Source organism: Orbicella franksi, chromosome 1, assembly GCF_964199315.1.
Source record: "Orbicella franksi chromosome 1, jaOrbFran1.1, whole genome shotgun sequence".
NCBI classification, from domain to species: Eukaryota; Metazoa; Cnidaria; class Anthozoa; order Scleractinia; family Merulinidae; genus Orbicella; species Orbicella franksi.
Window position 1 is genome coordinate 16,845,230 of NC_138145.1, and position 12,356 is coordinate 16,857,585.

Genomic DNA, 12,356 nt, shown 5'->3' on the forward strand with positions numbered 1-12,356 from the left:
AGTTATCATCATAAACCTGTGGTCACCTTATCAAGTTATTTCGATTTTTTCTCGAAAAAAAATGGAAGATTGATATCTCTAGTCTTATTACGTGTCAATTCCAATCCATGACCGTCAAATGGCTCGCTGAAGTCGACGTGCCGGATTTGATCGATCGCAGCAGACGTAACCCTGAATACGATAGCAGTAATCCAAAAGACACACATACAACATATGTAGTTTTGTGCCATGGATTTACAAGTTAAAAAGACCGTCACGGCAGTGACCAAAAACAAGTGCTGCGCAAGACGTAAACCTCCTCTACAAACTCCTTAGTTAACATGGAGCCCTTGAAGCCGTGTCCTCTTTCGGAAATTTATCGCATTTTCAATCTTACTTAACACTAACCATGTCATAACAACGCATTCCTTGAATGTAGGATATCTGGTCCAAGTTAAAACTAATTCGAAAGCAAGAGCGTAATGCAGCAATCATGTTTTTTCAGTAACAATTTTTTTCCGTTATTCCCCTATGTTACCAACGTAAAGAACGTTTGGACAAGCGTATATAATACAAGACATGCGCAAATGGAGGAAACTATTTATCTAAATTTACAGTCAAATAATACGATATGCATTCATTCAAGAATAGAACGATAGGATTGCCCTGAATAAACTTATTGACCTAAGATATTGTCAAATGATTGAAACAATCTGGTTCGGCGTTCACAGTTTGTTCTAGAGATCTGTCGATAATTTGCTAAGTTTCTATTTATCACCGGACGCATTAGTTATTCTGTTTACTTTGGGAAATCTCGTATGAAAGAAAAGCAGAGTGTATGTCCACTGTTGTGTCACTTCAGACTTTGAGCGTAAAATGCTAACGGAATTTGCAGCGGGTTCTTCCAAAGCCGAGTTCATGATCAGTTTGCAGCCGGGACATAGAGTTAGATCATGGACGGAGGCTGCCACGACCCCTCGTTTACTAAACAGAGGAGCTGACTTCCAGCCTTCCCGACGACCGCGTATCAGCTCATTTGCAATAGCGGGGAAGAGCGTGGAAAGGATAAAAATCAATGTTAGTGGAAAACGGTACGAGCTGACATTCAACAGGCTGTTGAAATTCCCCAAAAGTCTGCTAGCTCGGTCAGCACGCAGAGCTTATTACTATGACGCGGAAAAGGACGAATATTTCTTCGATAGAAACCGAATGGCTTTTGAGAGTGTGTATCATTTTTACCAAACCGCCGGAGAATTTGTCCGTCCTGAACATATCCCTGACGATCTTTTGATGCAAGAAATGCAATTTTTCGGTCTTGTGCGATACATCTCTCTGCCGGAAAGTGTCTCTTCATCCGTTCCCTCGCCTGAGACAGCTAAAAGGAGTGTTCCTAACAACAGGTACCAGAGAATGATTTGGGAACTCTTCGAAAGTCCTGGATCTAGCGTTGCTGCCCGACTTGTCAACGTGCTTATGCTTTTAGTGATTGTTCTATCCATTATCGCAATGTGCATTGAAACTCTTCCAGAGTTTAATGACGCAGATATGTCGCCAGCTTCGAGGAATCATCAGCAAACAACTTTAAATCAAACTTACATCACAAGGAAACAACTGGAAAGCCGCAATCGAAGAGAGACTAATCTCAGCTTGTCAACTAAACTTAAGAAACTTTTTATTGTCGAGGCGTTCTGCGTTGTCTGTTTTTCGCTGGAATTATTAATCCGCTTCATTGCGTCTCCTGATAAACTACGTTTTTTTTGGAACGTTCTGAACATTTTTGACCTCCTCGCTGTGCTTCCATTTTATGTCACTCTCGCTATTTCTGGGCAGTCTCTGACCGCAATACAGTCGGCCTACGTTCTGCGCGTGTTGCGTTTGACACGCGTATTTCGCCTGGTTAAAATTTACCGCTACAGTTCAACGGTGCAGGTGTTTGTCAAAACCATCCAGGAATGTATCAAAGATTTTCTAATGCTTGGCTTCTTAATTTTGCTGACCATGATCGTGTTTGCAAGCTGCTGCTACTACTTCGAACAGGAGCATGAAGGGACCAATTTTGTGAGTATTCCTGCGGCCTGCTGGTGGGCCATAATAACAATGACCAGCGTTGGGTATGGAGATATGGTCCCTGTTACCCTTGGTAAGTTGTATGTATCCTCTGTCTGCTAGCTAATCTGCCACAAGGGGGCAGTCTATGTCCCTTAATGAGAAATCTCCGATCGCGAAATGCCATAAGTTAGTTTACAAATGTTAAGCATTGTAAGTTTTGTTTGTCCTCAGGTAAGGCTCCTATCTTGTAAAATTTTGAAACGGATCTCTACAACCGAGGCACCTGAAACATCTCGTTTTCGTCAAGAACACCCTTACGGTGGTAATTGTAGACTTTTTTATTTCTACTCTTTTTTATCTGCACCCTTGCATGAGAAGAGTTTAGTTTTGGAGTAAAAAGATCTAACATGTGCCTTTATCGGGTCTAAACAACGACTTTTAAGTCCTAAACCGACGATACACGACGATCACTCTCGCTATGTGGAAGAACCCCTCTTTCCCCACCCCTCCCCCCTTCAGTGTTTCGATAGCGCTTGTCATGTTGGAGTGAATTCTCCTTTACCAGTCGTCATGGACTGCTGCTTCTACACTGTAAACTGAATACAACTCCTAAAAGTAAGAGCCCACAAATCTCAGACGCTTCTTTTAGTCGCAAAGTCCGCCGGCTGCTTCCGCTTTGAGCTATTTCTAATACGTTTCCTTAGTTTATTGGGAACTTTTCGTCAAATCAGACTTCTCTTCAGCTTGTACGATAATTACCTGTGGTTTGACTAGGCTAAAACCTCACGGCATTTCTAGTTTAAACAAAGCCCGGTCTAGACAATGGTTGTGACATGCATGTTTCGCAGACCTACTTAGTTTGGAACTGATATACACTCTGGTTTGTTGTCTTCTTGTTGTTTCAGTAGACTCTGTACATGCAGACGATTTTGAGGTCTGTCGATCCAGAAGCTCTGGATGTATTCCCTTCTGCTATTCCCTTCTGGTCCCTACTAACCCAAACGCAGACATAGCTGACAAGTATTAAAATTTTTACCTCCGAAAACATTGTTACGATAACACTACTGACATTTATGTTTTAAATTATTCTGTTTCAGCAGGTAAGATAACAGGCGCACTTTGTGTGGTGTTTGGAATAATTATTATAGCTCCTTTACTGCCAATCATAGCCTCTAAGTTCAGTGGCATGCAGGAGAAAGCCAGACTTGAGAGAGCGTTGGCGTTGGAAAAGCAGACCTCAAATGACGATTCTTCTGAGTCTTCGGATGATGCCAGTAACACCTCTGAGTCTTCAAAAGATACGGTAAAGGCTGTAACGTTTGCTGAGCAACAAGGAACATTTAAGAACCCGAAATACAGCGAGCGACCTACATTTGAGACTCCAGGGTACAGTGGACGACCGAGAAGCATTACTGTACATTAGTGATGGACTCGAGATGTACGGAATTCTTATTGATCCAGCCAGCAACAAAAGACGATAATCATGGTCTCTGCCTGCAGTCATTAGAATCATGCTGTGAGCTATGAAGATGATCGTGAATATAATGTGCTACTGAAAATGGCAATTTTGCGTTCCGATCTTTAAATAAAGAGAAGAAATATTCCGAAGTCGAGTCAAAATAAGTTCATAGACAGCAGTCTTAGTAAGTCCGGGCTTGAAACATTTCATCCCGTGGTTACTGGACACCCCCTGTAGTAAGTAAGTGGACCTAGTAAGCTAGTAAGTGGACTCTACCAACAAAGTTATCATGGATGACCGCTAAATACAGTTTTCAATGTAGCTGTTTTAATATAGGAAACCCCTACATCATATGAAAAGAATCACGTATTTTCGCTATGTATTTCGCGCTACATGTACATCTATTCTTATGGGATATGAGCTGATACCTCGCTGTTTGCTTGTTACCAGTGCCATGCCAATACAATAGAGAGTTCACTGCGAGTTGGTCATGCATATCTAATAAGTAAAAATTAAATGTAGCCTACTCATTTTCTCTTGAGCCTACATAACATAGCCTACGCGAGATATTACAAAATGCTCTTAAAATTCCACGGGCCGTTGGCCGAGGGCAATTACGAAAAAAAAAAAATTGAATATCATTATTACGTGCCTGAGAAAATTACGACTGCACCTGCATTACTCGACACAGTAATCTAAACTAAAATTAAATGCACAGTCAATGGTCCCAGAGGTTTTTCTTGATTTTTCTCTTCTCTTGATTTTCTCCGCATGAAGACGTGTTCGCCGCTTCGCGAAAAGAAGAAAAATCAAGAAAAACCTCCAGGACCAGGGTACCCGTTTGAAGGATGGTTCTTGTTTTCCACCAAAATAGTACCCATTCCCGACTAGAAGCTCTAGTTTGAAGTGAGGACGGGAGAGCTCAGGAGGAAATGAGAGGAACCAAATAAGTGGCGATTAAGGCTGTAGTCCGATAGCTGAAACTGTAGCTGAAAGGGAACGACCCGGTTAACGTCTTACTTAGAAATAATGCGACTGGAAGGGTCAAAGTCTCTTCCATTCAAGTGATTCTCCATCCCCCTCCTCCCCTTACAAATCAAATGTCCCTGCTCTTGCTGTGGAGCCTATGATATTGCCGCTTAATTAAAAACTGGATCATTGGATAATTCAATACAAGAGTTTTCATTGGCTTAGCAATCATGATACATGAGCCATTTTACTATGCTCTACAAATATTGAAAGCGCGCGTGTAATTTTTGGTCGCGTTTTTATTTTCATTCTACTCTAGTTTATATATGGTATTTGCCGGCTTAGGGTCGGTCCGTATAGTGAAAAACTGTGACCTCAGGCTTGAAAATGCTGTCCGGGCAGCATTTTCAAGACCTCGGTCACAGTTTTTCACTATACGGACCGACCCTAAGCCGGCAAACAACTCTTGTCATTGAATCGGCTTGCGCGCCGTCTTCTAACGATTTGTAAAAAATCTCGGCAACGGGTGAGTAACTCAGATAGTAGACAAAGAAAGATGTATTAAAGAACAGATTTTTTTGGAACTTCTTTAGGTTACTTGCATTTATTTCATCGGTTAAGTTCTCCAAAATTGTTTCTGCGGTGTGAAATTTCGTTCGACGTTTAAAGTTTTACTACAAAAACAATTTCTGTCAGTCGTTGCTTTTAGAATCACTTGAAATCAGACTTTTCTACCGTAAATTGAATAGCAGAAAGTGGGGAAATTTGTTGAGTGTATTCCACAGAAATTCTCCTAAACACAGCAACGATCAGAGAGGTAAACTCGACTGAAACTGACCCAAATTTTACGGCGAGAGAAACACAGGATTACGCCCCATTACAGCGCCAAGCCACAAACAACCAAGCAAACTCTCACAACTTCAAAACACTTAATTGAATTCACTTACAGTGACTTTCCTTGCCATTCTAAAGTGAACAGAGATAAACTTGCGTTGACTAATGGTCGATGGACGTGTAAAAAAGGCAAAAGATTGACGATTACCGCTAACTTTTAGAAGCGAAATTTAGGCAGCGAAGAAAAAATCCGGCCCGTGGGCCGTATCGTAAAAAGCTGGACCGGTCACGTGCGCATGATTGGCCAATCAAGTTCGAGGATTTAGGAATCCGGCCCGCTCAGATGCTTGATAAAAAAATAAAAAATTTTATTCACTCGCGCTTGTTGTATCAGGAGGCTTGGATATGAGATGATTATAGCCAACTATACGCTACGCTCATCACTGGCTATCTGTCATCTCATATCCAACGAGCGCTCGTGGAATAATTGTTACAATAATTATAGTCTGCCGGTACAAAATCCTTGCGACCCCTCAGTCTTCCGGCTTTCCGAAAGGAATACAGTCAACTAAAGTAATTTCAAGTGCTTCCCAAACCCTAACCCGAAGCCCAGAATCAGTAATACTTTCTCCTGAGTGTTAGCCCTAGAATGGAAATTGGGTACTACATGAAGCACATAAAAATTCCTTTGGCCTACGTGTTCTACCGAGCCTGCTATGTAAGCTTACGTGATGTGAAGCATTTTGTTTACATATCACTGAAGCTCCTGCGGAAGAAATTAAGACAGCTAAGAAGTTCCTGTTGATAGGAAGCTAGTGTACGTCCTTGAGCACTGAAACTAGAAACGAGACGTGCTACGGGTAATCAGACGTAAAGAAACGCGCTCCATTGAGACGTAAGTGCTGTAATGAGATGTTTTGTAGAACCCCGTGAGAAAGACGTTTTAATTTAAAAAGACATTGGCCCAACCACAAAAACCAGGAAACAAATACCCTCAGCGGAAGAACAGCGGAAGTTAATATTAATACACCACTCTGGAAAGACTGGAGAGGAGTGCTTGAACGCCTGGCGATGTCTGCATAGGGGATCTTGTGGCAAATGACATGACCGTTCCAGCGAAAACCGCGGAGCACGATTCTATCTCTGAGTGACGCAGACAATTATTTCGGGATCTTTACGAAAGAAACCGTCGAATACATCCTCCTGCAGGCAGCCAACCCGTGGTGTTCTAGGATTAGGAAGTTGGTTTGCTTGTTTTTATTCAGATACTCATGTTTAGTTAATGACATCCTGGAGCAATAGGAATTTTCCTCGCAAAGCCACCATGGACGTAAGCATATTTTTTTACTCAGATGTCTTTTCTTTTCTTTTCGTTTCTTTTCTGTAGTTTGTTCTAATGTTAAACGTTAAAACGCAGCAATCTGCGATGACCCAGTGGGCTTCCAATTTCGATTTCCTGTTTTGCCCTAAGGACATGTTTTTACTGGTAGGGAAAATGAAACTTAAAAACAGATTGAAACGTCGCTGTTATCGTGGTTTTACACTCTCTGTCGGGGTCATGTGTTGGTGATTTGGGTTCTTACCATAATTTCATAAACTTGGCACTATTGGGTTATGATTGTAAATTAAAATGTTTAATTCACCCCACTAATTACCTTTACAATATCGTAGGGAAATTCATGATCTCGTATTCTTCTTTAAATGTTTTGAGAATATGTATAATTTAGATATTTTGGACTTTGTATCGTTTCGAACTTGCAACAAGCCTTTGAGAAAGATTGATTATCTAACACTCAATGTCCCGTTTAGTCGCACAGAATCTTTTAAGAACTCACATTTTATGCGGGTTTGTCGCTCATGGAATGAACTACCTCTTAACATCCGGGAGTCTAACACCTTGTCAGTCTTCCGCAAGAATTTATTTGCTTATTTTTACGATAAGTTCAGTGCTAATTTTTTATCGTGATTATCTTATTTTTTAATATGAGTTTAGAGTAATTTTTAACTAGGTATACAATCATACAATGATACACTAAGGCGGCTTATATTAAGGAATCTTGTATTCTGTTTTAAGCTGCCCTCAAATTTACTGGATTGACTTGTTCAATGTAATGTAATTTGGAATTTGTGTTAAAGATTAAAGATTAAAGATGTATAGTGATGACAGTTAATAATAACTTGTGATAAGCATGTGACTTCCATTTTCAGTTCATTCACTCAGATTGATTTCCATGTGATGCGTACTGCACTGTTTGTTTTTGTAGTTTCTTCTGCTCCCTACCACTCTTTGTATGGGCAGAGAGATTTCTTTGAAGTAGTAAAGGATTGCTTTCACTTGTCAATCATGTATTTGACTTCTACTTACATATTTCCTTCAAATAAACCTTTTTCTGCATGAACCAAACAGGACTCTTTGTGTTCTTTGGTTTTCGTCTGATAGGTATTAATTTTCCTGCTGTCCACTTCCCAGATTTTCACTGGCAAATTTTTCATTACATTTAATTTAACAAAATATTTGAATGTTGTATCTGTAGGATAATGTGTACAAAAACTCAAGGCCTACTCTTCACTCAAAAATTATGTCTGGTTATAGTTTGCAAATCATTTATCTGGAACTTACAACAATGTTGTATCTAGCTATTTTACTTTTAGGTAATTGTAAAGTTTCTTATTGGTTTGAGGTAAAATCTCTGAAACTAATACCATGAAGTCCCTGGGGAGGGTACTCCCAGAAAAATTGGGTGGGGGTGTGCGGCCCACTTCCCAAAACCCTTACCCTATTTATGACCTAAATCTGCAATATTCCCTACCCTATTTATGACCTGACCCTTAACCCTGTTTCAGACCTGCATTATAATTAGTTCCCTAGTTCAGACCAAGGCTAAATTACTGAAAATATAGTTTGTGAAGGGCTTTTGTTGATTTTTCGATAATGATGAAAAAGTGTTTTTTTCTTAAAAACATACCCATATCAAGGCTAGATTGCAAAAACCATACCCTATTTATGACTAAAATGGCCAAAATCAGCTAAAATCGATACCCAATTTATGACCAAAACGGCTGAAAAACCATACCCTTTGGGGCCACACATACCTATATAGCCCATATAAGGGAGTACACCCCCCCCCCCACCCAGGCATGAAGTTAAGTGAATGATAGTTCTTCTGCCATGAAAATGCAGTTTTAAGGTCATGAAGAGCTGAAGTTCCTATGGATTTCCAAATATCTGAAAACTCCTAGATATGGACTGCCTCTTATACCCACTGTATGTACTTACAAAGCAAAATAGCCATGAAAATGTTCACTGCAATAATTTGTTGTCTTTTCCTAGATGTCATTTGTTGCTTCAGAAAATGTTACAATTTTGTTTAAAAGCTGGAAAGTGTCAAGTGTTGGAGGTAGAGTACTTTCCTTTGTTTTGTCAATTACAGTTGAAAATAAATCTAAGAATGTAAATTTTAAAATATGATATATGATCCCTTGCAGAAGTGGTAAACTTTGTTATTTTTAATTTCAGGATTGGTTGGTTCATGCATTGCAGTAATCGTAATTGCTGTTTTCTTTGAGAGCCTAAAGTCTTACAAAGTCCACAGACATAAACCATGCAGGAGAAGTTCTGAAAAGACTCCGCTTATTAAACAGCCACATAAGATTCAGATGAGGTATTTGATTGTGTAGGACTATAGGTGTTATTGTGGTATTACCTTCAGTTGTTAATTGAAACATTTAGCGTTAGATTTCCCAGTTTATCATACTGTAATAAATCTAAATCTTAACTGTCCACTTTAACTAGTTGTTTTCCTGTTATTCTTAACCAAGCAGGCCATTTTTGTTCCATAACAAAGTGTATTTCTTTTCTGGCTTACTACCTATTAAATGTTCACAATTTTTTTGTTTGTCTGTAACGAGACCAGTCTCAGAGACTGAGTTGCATGCCTCCATTTTAAATTAAAGGAAGTCTCCCACATGTCACTGAGAAAACAGTTTTTTCCTGCATTTACTGTAAAAGAAACCTCCATTCAGCGGACACCTCTGTTAAGCGGTCCTGGACACCAATATTAAGGACATTCGCAAATAGTTTTACAGCAGAACAAAGCAGTTTTTTTAATATTCTATGCATTTTTAACAGATTGGGCACTGAATAAAACAACTAGACTTGGTTTTTGATAACCACAGTGCTAATTGACTTTGGTAATCTAGAGGGCTCCATAATTTTTGAAACTGCTAAAATTGAAAGGGTGAGGGGAATAAAGCTGCGAGTGACTTCTGATCAACTGCTAGATTCTCCTTCCAGTTCGTATTGTATATGCTCATTTAATGAAGGGAGAATTTGGCTATAGATCAGGAGTCACCTAGGGCCTTATTCCACTCCTGATCTGAAGCCAAATTGTTACATGAGCATATACCAGACAAACTGGAAGGAGAATCTAGCAGTTGATCAGAAGTCACTTAAGGCTTTATTCCACTCGCCCCTTCAATTATAGCTGGCAATTCACAGCAGAGCACCAGCCAGAGCTCTTGTAGACATCAGGTCCTGTTTATATAGTGAAGATGAAACTATTTTTGCACTGAGAGTGAGTTCTCTTTGGCTTGATTTTTGATGTTTTGTTTTCTTATCAGGTTTGAGATGACTGATCACCTCAAGAAAACTTGTCTGTTTTTTGTCCAGTTCCTTTTTGGTTACTTTTTGATGCTGGTAGCCATGACGTACAATGTTTGGTTGTTTCTGGCTGTTATCATTGGTTGTGGTTTAGGTCATTTTCTAGCAGCCCCTTACATAGAGTATTTCTTTAACAGGCGCAAACATGCCAGTGAGGTATTTGATAGTGGCATAGCCTCTGCATCAGCACCAACTTTTAGTTTATGAAATAATGTCACAAATCAATCTGTTGTACTCGGAGGAGTATTGATGTATATGTATTGATTTGACTTAAAACAGGGATATGACTGCCACATGCAGTAAATGTGAAATGAAGGCATGTAAGTCCTGCCTTTGGCACAGCTACAATAAGGGAAATGTCTTAAACTGAAATGATACAACACCTTGGGCAGAAAATTTAATTAGGACAGGTCTTCCATAATGGTTTTGCTGTCCTATCCCAAGTTGTTTTCAATTTGACTTTGGGGGTGTGCACTATTAAAATAAGTTTATTATTAAACAAAAGTAACAAATTGAACGATGCTACAACCAAATAATATTATCATTACTGTACAAATGTATGTTGAAGATATCAGGGCATTATGTCTTGATTGATGCTGCAACATCAATTTCATAGTGCAGCACCAGATGTGACAGATGGTGGCAGTTTCTTATCCAGAAATGATGATTTGATGGTGGCATGGGGTGAACACAAAGTCAAAACGTTTTCACCCAAAGGGTTTCAGTGATTCTTGCTTAAAGCACTAGCTGTTGTTTTCACATTTTCCAAGTGCCATTTTCCTTTTTTATCTAGTAGTTCCTGTGATGTGTGTTCCAGCTAGTACTGTAAAAGGTACAAGTACTAGGATAACTCTTATATTTAACGATTATTCCACAAGCAAGCATTGGGTATGAGAAGAAAGATATAGCTAAGGAAGTGCATAGCATCTGTTTGGCTAAAAATAATCATCTCATATCCAATAAGCAAGAGTGAAATAATTGTTTTTATTAACAATTGCCCAAAATACGGAAAATTAAAATATAGTGAAAATAAAAATGCCCAAAAATATTACTAACAAGTCTTTAGTCATAGTACTTTTGTGAACTCAACTTATGGCATCTTGGTCCATAAATCAGTCCTGATGTTGGTTCCCTCAAGTAAACATAATTTGATCATAAATATATGATGAGAGGCATAAGAACAGCTTGGCACTCAAGTTTACATTAACATGTTTCAGGTTTTTATGATGTGTAGTCACATATTACATAAAGAGAAATAAAGAGAAATGAACAAAACAAGAGAGGCTTTAATTAAAAATCAATTTCAGAGATGAGTAAAGACTTCTAATGTAATATATTGACCTGATTTTGAAATAATTATTTACAAGGTATTTATAGCCTATATAGCTGTGATTTGTAAAGGACTAGATATATTACGAACAGCTGGCAGTATGTATAATAAAATTAGATAAAAAACCGTGTGTGTGATACTTGAGATTTAAATTTTTCTTTTCATATGAATGCACTTTATTTTATTGCATACAACATAGCCTCCAGCCCTAACATCATTTGAACACCAGCTTTTGACACTAGGTTCTTTGGGGTCATTGTCCACACCATTTTGAGACTTAACCTCTAAGATCCATGCCCAATCTCAGATGTTAGACCATTTTTGTATATAGAATTTTCAATCATGCTTTGATGTATTATACAGTAATATTTTTGTGTGAGTTCTCTTTGTTTTCTTCTTTATTTAAAATTAAAAATGGTGCAATGGAAAAGAAAAAAAAAATTGTGTATCGTAGATATATGTTCACAATCTCATACCAAAGGGCACAATCTGAATTTGTGACTCACTCTCACACCCAAACAACTTGGTGGGGATGGAGGGGGGGGGGGGGCGGGGGGGAGAGGGTAACCCTGCTATGGACTAGTATCCCATTCCAGGAGTTGGGAGGGAAGTACTCCAGGTTGCTTCATGCTAAGGAAAAACTAGAGATAAGTGCCAGTCTGATGGCCCATTGGGTCTGACTGCAGACCTGGGCACTGCTGTTTTGACCAGCACCTCCAGTTTCATATTGTTCCTAACCTGTTGAACCTATAGGAAATTTTTTCGGGCCTTTCTTTGAGTGCTGGATGCGATTGAGTCGCGTTGTTTTACCTTTGTTTCTCGTTCATAGTATTTTGAACGGTATTTTTTCTTGTTTTTTTTTTTTTTAAGATTTCTTTTATTTTACGTCATCCGTGACCACGCGGATTCTTACAGAAGGAACTATTTCCCCTTGTATTACATTAATTCCCTGTGTTTCTGGAAGCGCACACCTAACGGTACTTTCCGAGGAGAGCCGACGTGACTGTGTTTGCCGGTCAACAATCACAGTAACGTTCAATTATGCATAGTATTAAGGAGTTTATGAATGTAATCCA

General features: G+C 39.1%; 2 protein-coding genes across 2 annotated transcripts; both read left to right on the forward strand.

Annotated features, from left to right (window-relative positions):
* Positions 1–199: 199 nt before the first annotated feature.
* Positions 200–4,779, forward strand: LOC145483450 (potassium voltage-gated channel subfamily A member 2-like). The gene is made up of 2 exons (XM_081461959.1): positions 200–2,119; positions 3,126–4,779. Exons 1-2 carry the CDS (start codon positions 856–858, stop codon positions 3,449–3,451), a joined length of 1,590 nt encoding a protein of 529 aa, XP_081318085.1. The 5' UTR covers positions 200–855; the 3' UTR covers positions 3,452–4,779.
* Positions 4,780–5,235: 456 nt separating this feature from the next.
* On the forward strand, positions 5,236–11,806 carry LOC145493486 (protein SLC31A2-like). Its single transcript, XM_081472970.1, has 4 exons — positions 5,236–6,620; positions 8,622–8,688; positions 8,808–8,952; positions 9,911–11,806. The coding sequence occupies exons 1-4, from the start codon at positions 6,573–6,575 to the stop codon at positions 10,155–10,157; spliced, it is 507 nt and encodes a 168-aa protein (XP_081329096.1). The 5' UTR covers positions 5,236–6,572; the 3' UTR covers positions 10,158–11,806.
* Positions 11,807–12,356: the final 550 nt, after the last annotated feature.

Bases quoted from the DNA above. Each gene is read 5' to 3' on its own strand.
- LOC145483450 (XM_081461959.1), top strand. From the start codon at position 856: ATGCTAACGGAATTTGCAGCGGGTTCTTCCAAAGCCGAGTTCATGATC. The intron at 2,120-3,125 runs GTAAGTTGTATG...ATTCTGTTTCAG, and splicing joins TATGGTCCCTGTTACCCTTG to CAGGTAAGATAACAGGCGCA.
- LOC145493486 (XM_081472970.1), top strand. From the start codon at position 6,573: ATGACATCCTGGAGCAATAGGAATTTTCCTCGCAAAGCCACCATGGAC. The intron at 8,689-8,807 runs GTAGAGTACTTT...TTTTAATTTCAG, and splicing joins GAAAGTGTCAAGTGTTGGAG to GATTGGTTGGTTCATGCATT. The intron at 8,953-9,910 runs GTATTTGATTGT...TTTTCTTATCAG, and splicing joins CCACATAAGATTCAGATGAG to GTTTGAGATGACTGATCACC.